The sequence below is a fragment of the Hypanus sabinus genome, chromosome 1 (genome assembly GCF_030144855.1).
Source record: "Hypanus sabinus isolate sHypSab1 chromosome 1, sHypSab1.hap1, whole genome shotgun sequence".
Taxonomy (NCBI): Eukaryota; Metazoa; Chordata; class Chondrichthyes; order Myliobatiformes; family Dasyatidae; genus Hypanus; species Hypanus sabinus.
The window spans coordinates 34,251,868-34,272,796 of NC_082706.1; the positions used below are offsets into that span (position 1 = coordinate 34,251,868).

Consider the following 20,929-nt stretch of genomic DNA (forward strand, 5'->3'; position numbering starts at 1 on the left):
TTCTCGCCGCTCATCATCCAAGCCTCCCACTCAACGCACAGCGCCACTTTAAATGCCCGGTTCACGCTGATGTCCAGTGGCTGCAAATACTTCGTGGTGCCCCCAGGAATCACAGCTGGAATTGAGTTTGTACTCTTGATGGCAGCTTTCACTGAACTTTCATTGTCAGCTGCTTAAAAAATCACCATCAGTGGAAGCTTTAGTCCGGATGCTGTGCAGCTCAGAACACAAGTAAATTGCGTTCTCTCATGGCCACTTGTTTTCAGTGTGATGGACGAGTCACCTTTTTTATTAACAGTCCGAGTGAGAGGCAGGTCAAACGTCAAAGGTACTTCATCCATATTTATGATATCATCTGGCCCGATGGAATTCTCCGCTATCTTTGTTTGAGTGAATGTGCGGAAGTTAGCAAGTTGTTCCTTGTGGTCGGGAGGGAGCTGCTGACACAGAGTCGTGCGTACCCTGACGGACAGGCCTTTTCGTCTCATAAATCTAAAATACCACGATGGCCCACCTCTAAAATCTTCGATTTTCATTTTGGTGGCGATTGCTTTAGCCTTCAGTCTGATCTGCACGGTGGAAACACCGCGGCTGCCTGCTCTCTGTGTGTTAACCTAGTCTTCAAGAAAGTTTTCAAGTTCGGGCCATCTGCTATGATTACCTCTGAAAGCTTTTGTCGTCTTTTTGCATTGACTCAATTCTTCACGCTGGCGTCTCCACCGTCTCAACATCGACTTATTTATGCCAAGATTATGTGCAGCAGCTCGATTTCCTTCTTCAACCGCCAGATTGATCGCCTTTAACTTAAAAGCTGCATCATATGCTTTTCTTCGAGTGTTTTCCATGTTGGTGAGGGTGAGTACAAATGACTGATTTACAATAATTTAATTGTGAAAGTGCGCTTGATTTATCGTACAATTTCATTGGACCTCTGTGAACTACTCATTAATTTTATTGGTCTACTGTTACGAGGCAAAATGTTTTTGGCGGCATGAAAAAAAAACGTGCATTAGCCGCACCGTAGTATAGGCCGCAGTGTTCAAAGCGTGGGAAAAAAGTAGCGGCTTATAGTCTGGAATTTACGGAAGTCTCCATAACTCAGTGTAGAGAATTTCAAGGATTCGTTATACCTGTGAGATGACATTTCTAAGTATTTCAGTTTTAAATGACTGGCCTCTTTTCTTGAAACTATGTACCCTTGAAACTTCCAGTCTCTCTTGAGGCTGGAAATCCCTTCATTCCAGGAATTAGCCTGGTGAATCTTCTTTGGACTATCTCCAATGGTACAGTATCTTGCCTTGGGCAAGGGGACCCAAAATGCCCACAGTAAGCCAGGTGTGACCACGAACACTCTGTACAATTAAGTGCATAAGAAATAGGAGCAGGAGTAGGCCATCTGGCCCATTGAGCCTGCTCCATCAGTCAATAAGATCATGGCTGATCTGGCCATGGACTCATCTCCACCTTTTCACCATTACCCTTATTTCCCCTACTATAAAAAAATCTATCCAACCTTGTCTTAAACATATTTACTGAGGTAGCCTCCACTGCTTCACTAGGCAGAGAATTCCACAGATTCAACACTCTCTGGGAAAAGCAGTTCTTCCTCATCTCCGTCCTAAATCCCCTAGTTCTACTCAACGGATTGCCAACCAGCGTAACACCCATATGTCCAACTCTCTGCCTTCTACTGGTTAACTAGTGCTCTATCTGTGCTACTATATCACCCCCTAACTCTATGCATCCTTACCATATGGTAAGTCTTTTATGCGGCACCTTACCTTAAGTAGAGCAAAACTTTCCTAATTTTAATTTCCAGCCTTCCTATAATAAAAAAAATATGCTATTGCTATATGCTATTGAGATTGAATAGGGTTCAGACAAAGTTCACAAGGATAATTCTGGGAATGAGGAATGCTTGTTGGCTCTCGGTCTGTACTCACTGGAATTTAGAAGTATGAAGGGGGATCTCATTGAAACCTTTAGAACACTGAAAGGGCTAGACATGGAAAGGATGCTTTCCTTGGTGGGGGATGTCTAGGACAAGACAGCACATTCAGAATAGAGGGGTGCCCACTGAAAACAAAGATGCCAAGACGTTTCTTTAGCCAGAGAGTGGTAAGTTTGTGGAATTTGTTACCACAGGCAGCTGTGGAGGCCAGGTTGTTGGGTGTATTTAAGACAGAAATTGATAGGTTCCTGAATGGATATGGCATCAAAGGTTATGGGGAGAAGGCCAGGAAGTGAGCTGAGGAGGAGGAAAAGGATCAGCAATGGTTGAATGATGGAGCAGACCCAATGGGCCAAATGGCCTAACTCCGCTCCTACATCTTATGGTTTTATTATGTCTTATTGTCTTCTCTAGCATAAATGGAAAATGATTGATGGCTAAAATGATTGGGGTACTTGGGTTATTAGAGCTACCATTCTGAAAAAGATCGGATTCATACGAATTCTGTTTTCTATCAGATAACCAAGTTTTCAATCCTTGCTTATATAATAATTCATTTAGTACCACGGATTCTTACATGGTATCTTGTCAAATGCCTTTTGGAAGTCCAAATACACTACATCTATAGATCTCTCGCTATTTATTCTGCTTGCTTGAAAGAATGTAAACAAATTTGTCAAACTTGATTTGTCTTTGATGAAAGCTTCACAACTTGGTTTTATTATATCCAACTATCATTGCTTTATCGATTATTAGCTGTAGCATTTTGTCAATAACAGATGTTAGCTAACAGGCCTACAGCTTCCCACCTTTTTCTTTCTCTATTCCTGAACAGGGGTGATATTTGCTGTTTTCTGGTGAACTTTGAAAAACCTTAACCTACAGGTTTCCTATTTTTGTAGCCACATTTATTCCTGTGAATTTCTCTTAAGACTTCATCCTTTGTGCTTAGTCTTTGAAGTAGTCCTTCTAATCATTTTAAGGCATCTGCCATTTCCTTGTTTCCTTATATTAGTTCCCTAGTCTCATTCACTCTAAGTCCCACATGAAACTTTGACTCTCTTCCATTTACGCAGCTACAGAAACATCGACTGTTTTTATATTATAATCAATTTGTTCTCAAAATCAATGTTCTTCTTTCCTGTAAGATTTTAAAATATACCTGTATGAATCATAGGTCTCTGTCTTGGATGCTGACGTCAGAACGTCTTTCAAAAGAGTGAATCCTCGCAAGACATCAGGCACTGATGGTGGACCTGGTAAGGCAATGAAAACCCTTGCCAACCAACTGGCAGGAGTGTTCAAGGACGTCTTCAATCTCTCACTACTGCAATCAGAAGTTCCTTGACTTCCTCACTGAGGCCACAGTCTGTGTGGAATGGAAATAACATTTCCTCCCTGTAGACAATCAACACTGGTGCACCTCAAGGATATGTCCCTGACCTAATGCTCCACTCTCTACACCCATGACTGTGTGGCTAGGCACAGCTCAAACGCCATCTATAAATTTGCTGATACCACAACTAATGTTGGCAGAACTTAAGAAGGTGACGAGAAGGTGTACAGGAGCAAGATAGATTAGCTGGTTGAGTGGTTTCACAACAATAAACTTGCACTCAACGTCAGTAAGGCCAAGGAACTGACTGTGGACTTCAGGAAGGGGAAGTCGAGGTAAAATAGACCAGTCCTCATCGAGAGATCAGCAGAGGAAGGGTGCTGGATGTCAACATCACTGAAGATCTATTACAGAGGCGGCACAACAGTAGCTATATTTCATTAGGAGTTTGAGGAGACTTGGTTTGTCATCAAAAATACAACGTTCTTCAGACAGACTGTGGAGAGTGTTCTAGTTGGTTGCATCCCTGTCTGGTATGGATGGGGCCAGCGGAAAAAGCTGCAGGAAGTTGTAAGCTCAACCAGCGCCATCGTGGGCACTAGCCTCCCCAGCATCCAGACATCTTCAAAAGGGAATGCCTCAAACAGGCAGCATCCATCACTCAGGAGATGCCCTCTTCTCATTGTTACTATCAAGGAGGAATACAGGAGCCTGAAGAGGCACACTCAACATTTCAGGAACAGCTTCCTTCCTACTACCATCAGATTTCTGAGTGGACAATGAACCCATCAACACTACCTTACTATATTTTTCCTCTCTTTTTACACTACTTGTTTCTTTTCTAGTTTTTATACACTTATTGTAGTTTATAGCTTTTATTATTTTGTATTGTAATGCCACAAAACAACAAAGTTCATAACACAAGAGATTCTGCAGATGCTGGAGATCCAAATGCAAGAGGATCTTAAACTTGATTCTGATTTTTTTGCTGTTGATTCCTGAAAAATTCCCAGTCCTTCTGTCTACCATTAGCCTCTCAGTAGTTTGAGTGCCCTACATTTTGATTTAACATTGCCCTTAACCAAAATGCTGTGCATTTCCCGCAGAATTCCTCTTTCTTATTGGGATAAGCGAGTATTTAATTTTCCCTCAGGACAAATACCTACTTAGGGGTTGACAGGAACCACTACCAATTCCATAAATCTCTCAAATAGAGTAACAGCATCTGAGCTTTTACATGATTATTTGACAGCAAAAAGATCAAGGCTCCACTAACAACCCTATACCTGTGCTCAGTTGACTCTTTTAAGACTAGGATAATGATTAGGCAAGAAAACCAGGCTGATGTCTTCCTTTCCTTCAAAGGATTTGGGAACTGAAGATTAAATTTAGCTCACTATTGCTGCGTTGGTGGAGATAACTGCTTGGCCCATTTGCCTCAGCACTCTATACACAATACTGTGCTTTTGCAGGCTTCCATCATAAATGAGGCGCTTAACCTGAATGTTCTGATAATGAAAACATTTAATACGTTCTGCCACACAAAAAGTGCATTCCTACATGCCTGTGACACTGTTACCTGAGCTTCACTATACAATATACAACTTGATTTGATGTCCAGGGAAACCAGTACATAGGGACAAAACTTTGTAATACATTTTGTCAGAGTGCCTTTGTTTTCTCTATGCCTAATGGAAGCCAGTTAATATGGAGGCAAATTCGGGCCCACAGCATAGTCAGATATAGATCCACTGCTGCCAGTTCTTATGGCTTTAAAGTAATGACACTAGACGTGATTAATATTGTTACTCCGGTAAGATTATTCTATTTCCGAAAAATGTGAAACATTCTTATGTAACAGTGACAAATCAGCAAATATCCAAACATAGATGTTTTAGATGAAAAGAGCAACAAAATATGGCCTCACCTGGGTTCCCTTTAAACATTCCTCCCCCCACCCCGACACATTTGCACATTTCAATACATTTCACCAACGGTAGCAGAACCTGATGAGTCAATAGTTTTAAACTAATCAAGTAGAGTGGGAGCTGCCACAAAGATGTGTGCATGTGCAGTGTTAAAATATATCCAGTAAACACAATGGGCAGCCTAACTGTTTTGGGACCTCCAAGCTATCAAAGAATCAATACTAAATTACCACGGTGCATTTTTTTTTGATTCTGCAAGTGAGTTTTTCCCCAGTGGTTAGAAGATTCAAGTCATTAAAAATTGCCAGTGAGATGTAAATTCCAGAAAGAGTCTGGAAACAGGAGGCAAAATAACTACAAAAACAGAGACACAAAACCACTCCACAATATGCAAATATTACTTCTGCAGACACCTTGGTATAAGTTGACTTGAAATTAAATTCCAACAGAGCCAAATACTCAACTATTTCATAAAGAAGAGAAAATATGCAGATACTGGAAATCTAAGTAACACACACTAAATGTCGGAGGAGTGAGTTGCCCCAGCATTTTGTGTGTGCTACTTTACTATCTAGAGGTTTGAGTGTCATAGCCTCCAGGGCCATTTCACAAATCAAGCTACAGTATATCTGACAAAGTGTATTTTGACCAAACTGAAATGAACCAATATGCAAAAATGGATCATCAACACCTATCATTAAGTACATACGCACTTTCCAGCAAGGATTCCAGTATAAAGATGGAGGCCCACAGAAAGCCTAAGTTTAGTTAAAGTACGCTCTCTGGGACAGTCTAATAGTAGAAAGTATGTGAACCAAACACATACTCATTAAGAAAAGCCTATCATGATTGAAACCTGAAACCCAATAATTACTTTCAGAATTACGTGGGTGGAAACTTGTTTCTGAATTACGTGGGCAGTTGCTTGCTTAATTCCCCTTCAGTGAACCTCAATAGAAATGAGTATCATACACAGAGTTTACATGCACCTGTTACAGTATTGGGCTTCCATGCACACAGAGGATAAATTTCTCATCCACAATCTCCAGCACATCCCCAGACTCTCCCCAACAAGTGAACTTTAATTGTTCTAGTATAAAATGCTACTTGCTGAAAAGAGAACTCACTGCAAAACACAGGCCCAATTCATTCCGGCATCCACTAGTGAATAAAGAAAACAATACACAATGAAGAGAGGCCCCTGAAGCCTAACCTGCCACCCAACATGATCGTGGCTCATCTATCCTGGCCTCAATCCTTCTTTTGCCAGTTCCTCCAATTCTGCCTCATGTACATTGATTCAAACAAAACCAGACTTGCATAGTTGAAAAATTTTGAACAGTATTGTTTAAGTAACTTAATTAAATGATGCCATGAGCCTGTGATGTGGCTGTAAGATTTGTAAAATGCATACATGCTTTGGTAATAAATGAAGAGTCTTTACATTTTATTTGTACAATATGTGTACTTGTGCATTTGACAATAAATTCAACTTGGACTTTTAACTTCAATAAGGTAAAATCTGTTTTGCTGCTCCAGTGAATAAATACACTAGGTTCAGATGAAAAGACATTGGCTTGATTCCTGGTTTGTGCTAATTTAGCTTCAATACTGATGCTACAACTTAACTGCCGGCCTAAGATAGGAACAGAAGCAGCGTCAGCCTATGTTGCCGCTGCCAAATCAGTAGCCAGTGACTGATGGGAATAATTGACTTAGTTATGCTATTCCTCCACAGCCTTCGGGCTAAGGCCCTGTGTTTTGGCTTTGACATAAGGGTGGTGAAGGCAAAACAAAAAAAGGACGATACACGTGCATATAACACAAAACAAATTTAACACAACTTCTACCATGATTTAGGTTGAGAATTTGCATTTTTAAACAGTGTGCTGATTACTTTCCGCATTTGATTTAATGGTGGATTTAAGAGGAAGCTGGGGACGCAGAGAAGCATACAAAGTAAGATGATACTGTTCAGTAGGCAGCTTGCATGGGATATAAACACCAACTTGGACCGACTGGGCCAAACAGCATGCTTCTGAGGACATCTACAGTATATCACGTGCTAGCAGACTTACCAAAATACAGCGCCCTGGCTCTAAGCTCCACATGGAGTTTTCGGTGTTGATCTTGTGTGTCAGCTTTCCATCCACGATAACTCTCTCATTCCCTCCTTCAAACACAGCCACACGCAGCCAGTTGTTTTGTATGTCAACTGACACCTGCAAGATAAATTCAAATCATCTTTCATATTTTTAACACATTACTGGTATATTCAAAGTACATTTCATATCTGTCTGGAAAGATTCAAATCATTTTACATGCAGTGCTGCAATCTGGTGCTAATCTTCAGTTTTCTGAGACCAGATAATTGACAAAACTAATCCATGCTTCTAATCTGTTACTAACATTTAATTCAGGGTCTTTGGGCGACATCATGAAGCATTTCTTCCTTCAATTGAAATGGGAGATTTAGTGTCCAAAGGACATCAGTCAATGAGTGATTAGTTCTGCAATGTTACGCTTAACTGGATGGTGGGAACAAGTTCAATAGCAAAATTTAAAAGAAAACTGGATAAATAATTAATAGAAACAAAAATTCTACTGATGTGAGGAAAGAGGGTGTAATCACTGTACTTCTCTTCAAAAGATTGCAGGTAGTCTTGATGGGCCAAAGAGTCTCCAATTTTTTTTTACTGCTATCTGTCACAGGTAGTCTGCAACCCAGCCTTCCTCCCAAACTATAAGGGAATCAATGCTCTTGAGAGAGCAGGAACGTAATTCTGAGGTCACCATTCAGAGCTGAGACTCAATCAGAATGAGAAAACTGACAGAGTTTCAAACCCAAAGAGAGATTGAATACTGTGTCAGAATAGACATGGTGACCAAATGGCAGCATCTTCAACTGTGCGATGTGTCGCAAGAACAGAAGTGTAGCATCAGCCTGGATTAATAGCAAAATTTTATATCACACTCTAATTTATAATCTATATGCCGGAGTTCCAAGCAGCCAAACTCAGCTTAAAGCACCAGCCAGTACTTTGTGAAATTTTGACACATTACTAAAAGCTTCCCATCACCTTTGTGGGTCACACAGGCAATAACACTGAGAGTACTATGGATTTGGGATTTACACATTTTCTTTTAAATGTACAAACCATTTCCTTCAACTCAGCATTAATTCAAAAATGCAGGATTAACTTGGGAAACATTGCATGACAGTGACCATTCAGTTTCCTGTTTGCAGACAGTCTAGTCCCACAGTACTATGTACTGAGCTAGTATAATGGTTAGCGCGACGCCATTACAGCTCAGGGCATCAGAGTTTGGAGTTGAATTCTGGAGCCATCTGTAAGGAGTTTGTACGTTCTCCCCATGACTGCGTGAGTTTCCTCTGGGTGCTCTGGTTTCCTCCCACAGTCCAAAGACGTACCGGTTAGTAGGTTAATTGATCATTGTAAATTGTTCTGTGATTAGGCTAGGGTTAAGTAGATGGGCTGCTGGGCAGCAAGGCTCCTTGGGCTAGAAGGCACTGTTCTGCACTGTATCTCTAAAATAAAATTCAGATGTGTCCAATTGGAAGGACCCTACTGAGGTGACAAATAGTGATCTAATCCTGACAAGTCAGTTTGCCAAAATCTATATTGTACTGCGCAAGTACAGACTGAATCAAGGCTTCAGTGACATATACTGCGACTGAGTGAAAAACACCACTGATAAAATATTTATGAGGATGAAGAAGAGGTTTCAAACACTGATGCATTCTGCAGGTCAGTGTGTGACTAATAAACCATTCCACCGTCAACACACTGCTGCATCTCAATTTAATCAATTCCTTCTTCAGAAATATAGCACAATAACAAGCCCTTCAGCCCTCCACGTCTGTGCAGACCATGACGCCAGTCTAACTAATACAATCTTCCTGCACGGGACCCGTATCCCTCTACTCCCAGACAGCTCATGTACCATCTAAATACCTCTGAAACCTTGCTACTGTATCTGTTAGCACTGCCCTGGCACCACGTCCTGGATAAATACTGCAGTGTTAAAATAGAACTTGCCTCGCACAACTCCTTTCAACTTTCCCACTCTCACCTTAAACCTAGGTGCAGAGATTTACTAGGATGCTGCTTGGATTGAACAGCATGTATTACGAGGAAAGTTTGAGCAAGCTGGGGCTTTTCTCTTTGCTGCAAAGGAGACTGACGTGTATAAGATGATAAGAGGCAAAGAGTGGATAGCCAGCACCTTATCCCAGGACAGAAAAGGCTAATACAAGACAGCATGATTTTATTCAATAATTGGAGGAAAATATAGGGAGAATGTCAGATGTAGGATTTATTTAAATAGAGATAGCGGTAAAGGCAAAGGTTCATTTTATTATCAGAGCATGTATACAGAATACAATTCTGAAACTTTTCTTCTCCAGATAGCCATGGAATACAGAAAATTGAAAGGAAGACATCAATCGCTCCCTGCACAAAAAGAAAATGAAGCAAAAACTCACAAACCCCAAACACCCCTGATGCCCCCCTTATGCAAGAACTACCAGATCACCCAAACTTCCAGACCACCAATTTGCAAAACGAAAGAACAGGCCAGAACAAGGAAAAAAAAACAGAGCTGAAAGAGGCCAATATGAACTACAGTTAGTTTGAACTACAGGCCATTCAATAAATCTTAGAATTTTGATAACATCTCCAAGAGCACTAGGACCCAGTGGCCCCCCGAGGACAATGCAGATACATTAGGGAGTATGCTAAAAGGTTGGCACAACATAGTGGTGTACTGTGCTGTGCTGTGCTGTAGTGTTCTATGTTCTAGGCCCTCTAGTGTTAAGATTTAACCAGTTCTAGTTTAATCAGTTTTTAGCACCAATTTGCTCTAGTCTTATTATTCTGCAAAGCATTTACTCCTCCTGGGTTTGGTTTCATAGACTTTGGCCATCTGGCAGCTCCCCACTCAAGAAATAATTCTTCTGTAGTCCATATATTGACTAACAGCAAGATATTGGACCAATGAAAACATCACAGCCAAGCACAATTCCAATTATATCCAACAGATCTACCCACACGCACAAGCACACTTTCCAACAGACAGCACTGGATGGTGCAGGAGCAGAAAGCTTGGGTGATGATTTGTCCTTCCTGGCCCAGGGGTCTGGAAGTCATCAGCAATGGACATTAAACCAACCCAAAATTAAAATTTGAGACTGATGATTTCTGGTGATTAGCTATTACCTGTTTTCCTTTAACAATCTGCTTGGAAACTGGCACTTTCACTTCCAGGTCTGAGTAATCCTGGGACCAAACATAGTTGTCTCTCACTGCCCCATTATAGCTGTCAAAATTTTCTTCACATTTTCTGTAGGCAAACCAACAGATAAAATCATGAAGTGTATAAGATGATAAGAGGCATACATAAGTGGACAGTCAGCACCTCGTTCCCAGGACGGAAAAGGCTAACATGAGAGAGCATAATTTTATTAGATGATTGGAGGAAAGTATACGGAGAATGTCAAGATGCAGTTTTTTTTAAAAACACAGATTGGTAAGTGCGTGGAACTTATGTAACACATTCACAACACTGACAAGATATTAATAGTACAGTATATTTTGTTTATCCTGTTTCAAGCCCTTTGTCAGTAAGTATTCTTAGGTTAACAACGCCATCAATAGCAGGCCACTGAAGAGAAACACTACACTACTGTGATATCTCATTTGTACCTTCTTAAATGGTACTAAAAAAAGAGCTGGTTTTGTATTGTGCACACACAGCAAATTAGAATTCTATTGGTGATGCCCAAACTAGGTCGTTCCAATAGCTAGCAAATAAAAGAAATGTAGACTCATTAGGACCAAACCTGTATATTTACAGAAAAATCCAAGTAACATCACTCTAAAAGGAAAAGCACACAGACCATCCTTCCCTCCCTCCCCATCCCAATCACAAGCATGTCTACCTGGAGAGATTCAATGTGATACTGGTACAGGTACAGTGCCTAGCCTGGAAGGGTTATCACGGATGGAGTAAAAGAAGGACAATGGGTATGTCCGTTGTTGCACAGAGAAACCTATTTAATCCAGAAGATGTGATGTTCAGTGCAGTTATGTATGGGACTGAATTTATGTCTTTGTTAACCCATGAGTGCCCACAAAAAAGTTGCTGTTGGCTTCAAAAGAGATTAAAAGGTCAAGTTCTGTTCTAATTCTGCACTTTGGGTGTCTTTAACTGTGAATAGTCAAATATCTGACACACTATTAATCGTTGTAGTCAGTTACTTAAATTCCACAGAAACACTCTATCGAATTGGAACTAAATTTTCAACATAGACTTTGAAAACTGCTGTGTGTTAAGAATTTTCTCATTTCTGCTACTTCTTTCTGTGGTGTTTCAGAAAGGCAGTGTCCATTAAGGACCCCCAGCACTCAGGGCATGCCCTTTTCTCACTGTTACCATCAGGTAGGAGGTACAGAAGCCTGAAGGCACACACTCAGCGATTCAGGAACAGCTTCTTCCCCTCTGCCAGCCGATTCCTAAATGGATATTGAAGCTTTGGACACTACCTCGCTTTTTAAAAAATAATACAGTATTTCTATTTTAGCACATTATTTAAAATCTATTCAATATAGGTAATTGATTTTCTTATTTATTTACCATCATTTAAAAAATTTTTATTTATTAGAATTTTTTTCTTTGCTAGATTATGTATTACGTTGAACTGCTGCTGCTAAGTTAATAAATTTCATGTTACATGCCGGTGATAATAAACCTGATTCTGATTCCTTCTGCATTCTCCATTCACGACATCTATGTACACTCAGTCCTGCTCATACTCAACTGGAATAAATGGCTTCTTGCACTTTAAGACACTTCTACTTGATCTCACTGGATGAAATTTGAAACACCCACAAGAAACAAAGTGGACAAAGTACAGATCAATACTTGTTTTAAAAAATGAAGTCTGCATTGAAACAAAATGCAAAATGCTGGAAGAACAGCAGGTCAAGCAGTATCTTTGTAGAAAAAAGGGTGAGGGTAAGCCATCTTTTCGGGTCAAGACCCTGCATCAGGACTGGGAGGGAATAAGAAAGATTGCCAGTGTATAGCAGTGTTTTGGAGGGTGGAACAGAGGCTGGTAGGAGAGGAGAAAGGCAAACAGCCTGTGGAGAGCTACTCCATAAAGCTACATCATCTGTAGTGAAAGTTTCTTCACCAGTTCCAGCACGGGGAGCACCCCACAATGGCCCAGTGGAAAAACAAGCCTAACTAGAGCAAAACCTTACCAGATTCAAACGTACAACCAGCACAAAGGAACAGGAAGTGAATTATGATGAAAAAATTGGAACAAATTACATAATTACATTGACGTTATCTCTTCACTCTATATAAAAAAAATCACAAAAGGACCATCATCCCTCTGTAAGCTCTTAATTATAGTGCCCATTTAATTCTACAACCCTGCCCTTGCTTTTAACCTGCCAGATAGACAATTCCCTTGGAAAAGTACAACTGGATCTGCTTCCATCACCATTTTAGGGCAATGCAGTTTGGATCGCAGCTGCATTAAGAAAAATCACCACCTCAGACCTTTTCTTAATTATTTTAAATAAACGCATTCTGGACAATAGCATTGCCAATACTACATTCCCTTACTTGCTCTACCAAAACTATAGTTGGAATGCTCTTCATACTTTTGAAAGGGAACAATTTTAGTTTCTCTGAGCTATCGTTCCAGTGAATCTCTTACCCTCTTAAAGCCTTGACATTTTTCTCAAAGTGTAGTTCCTAGATATAGTCAGAACACTCCATCTGAAGCTTCAAGTGTTACTTAGGGAGACTTAGCTTGACTTCATTTCTCTTGTGTTCTTATTCTTCTCATTATAAATATTCTTATAAAGGAAACAATCTCATCACCTAGATTGTCATCTTGAAAGATTTATGTATAGAATCTTCAGGCTTCTTTGTTGCTTCTCATCGTTTTGTTTTAGTTAGATTACATCACTCCACTTTGTTCTTCCAACATACATGCACTTGACATTTTAAACCTTTTTAATCCATCTCAGTCGGTGTCTTTCAAGCTGCAAGAGCAAGGTTCAGTCAGGTATGATGTTAATGAGGGAGCAATCAAACCGAGAGAAACAAAAAGCCCAGTGTGTCTGCAGATACACAGCTGCAATGCAGCAGACTGTCTGCATTATCTTATATTGTGAAATGGAACCCAAATGCACTTAGGGAGAAGCTGAGACCTCCTGTCTTGGGCCTGCAGAAAGGGGATACACCAACTATCAGTCTCCTCAGAATACAAGAGATCTGGACATTGAACACACTTCTTATTGTGTTTTAAGTGGTGCGCACATACTTGGAAGGCTGGCTGGGCTCCTCTTTCGTATCCGGTGCAGCGGTGGCACCCTCTAAGGGTCCAGAGGCTGCAGCAACGCTGGCCGGGTGCTGTGCATCTGCTGCAATCTCCTGATCAGCCACCTCCACTGCATGAGGCTGCTCCTCAAGTGTTGAATCAACCTCCACCTCCTGACTAGGAGGCGGAACGCACGACTGCTCTTCCTCCAATTTCCTATTCTTGAGTTTTTCCTCTATCTCTTTCATCCGTCTCTCATTGTCTTGAATAGAGTAGTGTTCAAACTTCTTAAAAGCCTTTAAAAAAAAAGGAGTTGGAACATTAGTTGCACTTTGATTTCAAAGGCTGTGACCAAAAGGTAATTTCATTAGGCAAGGATGTGATGGATTGCTGGGCAAAACCAGGAAAAGGAAGATGAGGTACATGATCACGGTGAACTATTTGTTGAAATGGCCTTCTCCTGTTCCTTCCTTAAAACATCCATTTAACACAAATTATTCCTTGTTGTTGTGGTACTGTCCAAATCAATAAGCATGGACTCTGTGTGTTGCAGAGATTACTAAAATGTCAACATCTGAAAGAAAATTGCTGAACCCTAATACAGAATGAGCTTAGAAAACCTATATCCAGGTGCTTTTAGCCACATAATCACACTATCTTCCATTACAATCAACAATAAGTTGCAATTATATAGAACTTTTGGCATTGTTAATGGCTTCACTAGGGCAATTATCCAAATAACTTGATACCAAATCAGATAAGGGAAAATTAATATAGGCGATCAAAAACTTATCCTACAGGAAAACAGTGAGACGTTAAATTGTATTGGGGCATGTTTAGCACAAATAGAAGAAGAATTGACTAATTGTAAAATTTTCTCCCACTGCTCAGTCAGTATAAGACAATGAAGTTCTTTTTCCCATTCCTTCTTAACTTTTTCTGATACTTCTAGCTGTATTTTCATGATCATATTATAAATGGTGGCTACTAAACCCTTCTGGCAAGGATTCAGAGCTAAAAAAAATTTCCGCAATGTCCATTGGTCATAATTTCGGAAATGACTGTAACATATTATTCAAGAAATTTCTAACTTGCAAATATCTAAAAAAAATTATTTTTAGGTAAATTATATTTATTAGATAGCTGTTACAATTTAAGGTTGTACATAGGGCTCACATGTCCAAGGATAAACTTGCTCGATTTTATTCTTATGTTAATCCAACCTGCGACAGATGTCATTCTGAATTGACCCACATGTTTTGGTCTTGCCCGTTTGCAAAATTATTGGAAAGATATTTTCGGTATTACTTCAACAGTTCTGAATATCAAATTGCAACCGCATCCTGTTACTGCAATTTTCGGTTTACCAATGGTGGATAATAGTTGTTTATCCCCCTCAGCTTGACGGATGTTCACATTTGTTACATTAATGGCTAGAAGATCTATCCTATTGAACTGCAAAGAAATTAATCCTCCAACTGTATTTCAGTGGTTTTCTCAAACTACCTCTTGTTTGAGCTTAGAAAAAATTAGAAGTGTTGTCTTTGATTCTTCTGTTAAATTTGAAGAAACTTGGAGATCATTTATCCAACATTTTCATATGAGTTACACTGACTTTTCCTAAACCCTGCTTCTATTATCCTTAATTATTTGGATGGAGGTACGGAGTTATTGACGCTGCTGTGTATATTTGACATAATGCAATGGCCCATGTTGGTTAGGTTTTTTTTTCTTTTTTGGGGATTTTTTTTACTTTTATCGCAATTACTATGAGTTTGGGAGGTTATTATATATGGATTATCATCTATCTGAATGTAAACTTAACCTACTATGTACTCTCAAACTCTGTATTCATATTTCATTTATGTTTGTTTAAAATTAATAAAAAGATTTAAAAAGAAAGGAAAACAGTGAGACGGAGATTCAGGGCAGGAACTGCAAAGCCTCAAACTGAAACAGCTCAAGGCATGTCTCACAGCAGTAGAGCACAGAAGGAACAACTATTCAAAACTGGAGGCACAGAGATTCTAGGGGACCGCAAGCATCAGATTACATAAGTGGGTAAGGGAAGTCATGCAGGGATTTGAATACAAATCTAAGAACTTTACAACTGAAGCATTGTCAGATCAGGAAACAGTGAGGTATTCCACAGGGACTGAGTGCTGAGGAAATTAAAATCAATTTTAGTTTCAGTCACTTCCGGAAGTGCAAAAAAAAACAATCCCAGGATGATTTTACCCACTATATACTGGCTGCTTGAATGTAGTACTTAGTTAAATTGTGCTAGCTACCCTCCAACATGGTTTGCGTTACTCTTGTTTGAGGCTGTGTGGGGGAACAGCTGCAACCTAAATTCTAGATGGTCTGCATTCAGCTTAATGACTTCCAACTGAGTTAAATTGGCAATATCCAATCTGAAATTTCCTGATTATATAGGAACTGGAAAGAATCACCAAGATGGGTTTGAACTAAATCATAAAATGTTACAATGAAACACAGAACACAATGCTTAACAATACAATGTAAAGCGACACTGTGCATTTTAAAACCATACAAGCAGACCAAATTAAATGTATCAATTTCTATTTTTTCCCTAAATTTTCAAAGGGTGATGGAGGGGATGTGAATTGCGTTCACTTTTTTAAAAAAAGAAAGGCGAGGGCCTATCCTCAGATCAATGACGATGTCTAAAATGGTCAACTTCATTAATAATGACAAACTAAAATGCCAAACTTTCAGGGCTTGTCTTGAGGAGCTGCTGATGGTTCATTACTAAGCAACGTGCATCATTCAGTTGGCTGCCTGGTAATGAACTGTCAGGAAGAAGCACATGGCAGGGCCATTACAAAGACAAATTTTAAGAATTGTGTAGAATGGAAGCTCAAAGAAATAGTGACAACACATTTTTTTTTAAAAAAAGGGAAATATTTGTGGATATTGTATCTGTGTCATAGCTCAGTGAACAGATGCAAGGCTCCAGTCTCCCACCTCAAATAGCCCTCTGGGCACTCTCTATTCTGAGGTCACCTGAGAGATCTTTGACACTAATGACACACAGTAGGAATCCTGGCAGTAAGTGATTTGCATGGGATGCTGTTTGAGGTCCGTGTAGCTACCGTGGACTGAGTAGGATTAAAATGAAATTTTAAAATGATGGTCTCCACTTATAATGTCTGACAAGTAAATCCTGCAGCCTTTGAATATGCTGTCAATAATCTACTCAAACTGTACCCTGCACGAGCATTTCAGAGAAATCTACATGAGATGATCATTTAATTTGTTGAAATACATTTTGTTACCAAGCCACACCACACCCACCAAGGTCACTGGATTCCTAGTTTTAGCTGAGCTAGTTAGTTGCAGAACAGAGGTAATATAGTTGGCATCCAGGTCACAGCAACCTGTATGTATATTCTAACTCAAAATGCTTTAAGGATCTCGTACTGCTTTGGACAATAACCGAGATTTAGACATACAAGCATGTATTTAAATATAAATAACAAAATGCTGGAAAAAGTCAGGTCTGTGGAAAGAGAAGCAAGAGTTAATATTTCAGGAAAAAGGCCACTGATTAGAACTGAAAATTAATACTAATTTAATTTCTTTCTTTGCTAGTCCTAACGGTTATGACGGAGATGTAAAGATTTTTACTCCTCATGTATGTGAAGGATGTAAGAAATAAAACCAATTCAATTCAATACCAAATGTCTTTGTCCTGCCATGCTAAATCTGCTCCTATTTTCACTGGTGCTGTCTGACCTTCTGTTTTCATTTCACCTTTCCAGCAAAAGCAAGTATGAATGAGAGGTAGGAAGGCTTCAAGAATCTTGTAGACAAGAAGTGAGGAAAGGCATAAAATCAGGCAAGGGCTCAGATTCCAGTTCAATTGAAATAGCGTGTTTAAAATCAGGGATGTGCAAAGAGCAAGAATTAAACCAGCACTGAGATTTTGGACGGTCACAAAACAGAATTGGGACAAAACAACAAAGAGTTTATAAAGAATGAGAATTGAAGGGAAGAAGTGCCACTGGACTGGCCAAGATGGGTCAGAAAGCAGAAAAGTAGTAGATCAAAGGGACTGTGAATCTTGATACAGCAGAGTTTTGAATGACTTCAAGTTATGAAAGGGTGAAAGATTAGAGCCTGGTCTACAGAGCATTACGATTATCACGTCTGGAGGTAACAAATGCATTCAACAGATCATGAGCCAAACATGGAAAAGGTTTGGTTAAAATTATTGCGGTGAAAATAAGAGATCTTAAGTGGTGGCACAGATATGTAGCTGCAAGCTCGTAAGGAGAACTACAGCTCCAAGACTGTGAACAATCTGATTTCAGTAGATGCCAAGCGGAGGAATGAAGTTGAATGCTTTCAAGTAAACTTGAGAAAATCCCACAATGTCTTTATTCTTCAGTGAAAGATTTTACATTTCTGGAACGTGCACAAGATAGTTTTTAGCAACAATGCCCGAGAAGCATTAAGGGAGAAAGTCATACTGGATTTAATGAGTTAGTTAACAGTTTAATAGTGTGTGAATGGAATATCAAATGGAATTCAGGGGTATGAAGGAAAGTGCTTAAGACATTTATTGTCATAAATCACTTTACACTCTGTAAAGACAAGAGTCCTACTGCAAGAATAAGTCAGCAATGACCAAGGATGACAGGGAGACAAGTACAATAAAGACACGAGACACAATTGAATAAATACGTGTATGGGAGATGTTTAGGCAGATAATGGGTTGTTATGAGTAATGAACAGATCTGATGGACAATGGGGTGCAGTTACCCATCCCCCCTCCCTGAGAACCATGAACTATTGCTGTTGCTATGCTGCTCATGAAAGAGAGACGAAATACAAGCAAGAACATTTGCTACAGATAAGAGGGGGAGAGAGACTGTTGATGTACTGTATTATGACTTCTACAAGGATTATTTACCTTCTACTACAAGGACTGTACTTTGCTCATTAACATTCCTCAGGAGATAGCAGGAGTGGCCTGATTTGATGGACACGGTCATTCAGAGTTGATGGATAGCTGAGACCCCGTGAGTGGGGATAAAAAGACAGATCCGGAGAGACACCCTTCAGACACACCAGTGGCACTGATTGAGTGTTGGGAACCCACAGAAAGATGGGGGCTTCGAAGACCGAACCAGGAGATCTGTCAGTAAAGCCCACAGTGTTACAGCAGGGCCGGTGGGGACTTGTGTGTGTGTCCACTCATGCCAGAGTGACGAGTCCACCACAGAAGAATGACCAGAGGGGTCATAACTGAATGACCACAATGATACGACGGATTAAGAAAGCCACAAAAAGGTTTGACTGCCGCAACTGTTGCTGTTACATCTCACTCGCTCTCTTTCTCTCCAAAGATTTCAATACAACAACCATATCTACTTCAGCATTTATGAACTGAACTTTATACTTTCCTATGACCCCTTGACATAGATAGAGCTTGTTTATTATTGATTATTATTATTCCTACACTTTTAGGTTTATTACTGCTAACTTGTTTTATATGTATATTTGCATTTTTGATATTGTATTGTGTAATTTACTAATAAACACCTTTAGTTTGGTACCACCAGACTCCAACGGATACTTCTATCTTTGCTGGTCTGACACCCAGTTAAGGGGTACGTAACAGGGTCAAAAGGTACTAGCTTAGATAGGACCCTTGGTCAGCATAGACAAGTTGGGCCAAAGGGTCTGTTTTGACGCTGTATTACTCAATGACACCTCAATCCTCCACCAAATCTTGTTTCAATAAAATCATCACATCTTATTCCACACTGTACTTCTATATCCATCAGTAACTGTTTTCAAGAAATCAATCTAGTGAAGCTTCTCTGCACAGCCTCGAATGCAAGCCTTCTTTATATACCAATTAACAAAACTTCCCTACCCTTGCAATAAAGGCTGGTATTCTATTATTCTTCTTCTCTGTTCTGACTTTTGCCTTTGGGGTATCAGGAGGTGAGTCTTTACTGAAGGATACCCAGGCTCTAACCTCATTCTTGCAGCCATGGTATTTATATAACTGGTCAACAGAGATGCTGAGGATGGAGCTACTCAATGATAGTAATGTCACTGAATCAGGGACAGAGTTAGACTTTTGTTTGTTGGAAATGGCCTGACACTTGAAAGCCATAAGACTTACTTGTCAATTATCAACACAATCTTGAGAATTTTCTTGGTTTTGCTGCGTTCAACTATGAGGTGCAAATGAAACTGAGTTGAGAAATCATCAGCAAAAACATCTCCATTATGTTGGAAGGAGGTCATTGATGAAGCAGCTGAAGATGGTTGAGCAAAGAAGACTGCCCCCTAGGAACTCCAGTGATGTCCTGGAACTAGAATGCTTATCCTCAACAAATGTAACCACCTTCCTTTTATGCAAAATATGACTCCAGCCACTGGGCTGTTTTCCCTTTCACTTCCATTGACTTTTACCATGATATCCCAGTTCCACTCTCGGTCAAATTCTGATCTGACATCGTGGCCAATCATTCTCACCTTACTTCTAGAATTCAGCTCTTGGCCCATTTTCAGTGTGGTTAGAGTGAAAGGTACACTGAGCACAGGCAAAAAGGTTATTGATCAGTAAGGATTCTTCTGATGACAGTTTCCATCACTCTGCTGATGATTGAGAGTATACTGATTGGACAATAACTTGCTGGATTGAATTGGTTCAGGTTTTGTGAGCGAGACATACCGAAGTTATTTTTCACGGCGTCTGGTAGAGGCCAGTATTGTACTAGAAAAGATCTGCAGATGCTGGAAATCAAAGTAATGCACACAAAGTGCTGGAGGAGCTCAGCCGGCCAGGCAGCATCTACGGAAAAGAGTGAACAGTCGACATTTCGGCTCAAGACCCTTCATCAGGTTTATGATGACCTATGTAGCAGAGTACCGTACTAGAACAGCTTGGCTAGAGATGCAATTACTTATGACGTCCAAGAACCAGCTGTGACTAGTTCTCCATGTTTCTTGATACCACCAGGAGGTGCATCCAAGATGAATGAAATGTCACGTTCATGTTCAAAAACATAATCACAAACACTAATAGACCGGTGGCCTTTCAAATGTAGAGGATCTGCAGTACAAGGTGCATTATGTCACATTACAGCTTCTCAAAACCTTGGCAACATCACATCTGAAGTGTTGTGAGCAGCTCTGAATGCCACCCTTTAGGAGTGCAGAATATCCACCCCAGAACGATACACGGGTTAAATCACACAGGACGATTACTCATACTGGGATTCTGTTCTCACAGAGTCAACAAGTTTAGGAAGGTTTGGTTTAAAGTTAAAGCAACTAAAATGAACTGAGACAAGAGAGTAAAAGTACTT

At 40.0% G+C, this 20,929-nt stretch overlaps 1 protein-coding gene across 1 annotated transcript in view; it reads right to left on the reverse strand.

Annotated features, from left to right (window-relative positions):
• Positions 1-20,929, reverse strand: part of nudcd3 (NudC domain containing 3) — a 36,812-nt gene that overhangs the window by 11,799 nt on the left and 4,084 nt on the right. The window contains exons 2-4 of the mRNA XM_059966568.1: positions 13,578-13,870; positions 10,456-10,579; positions 7,294-7,437 (exon numbers count right to left, since the gene is read on the reverse strand). Of these exons, the coding sequence (XP_059822551.1) occupies positions 7,294-7,437; positions 10,456-10,579; positions 13,578-13,870 (561 nt within the window). The remainder of the gene's footprint in view (positions 1-7,293; positions 7,438-10,455; positions 10,580-13,577; positions 13,871-20,929) is intronic.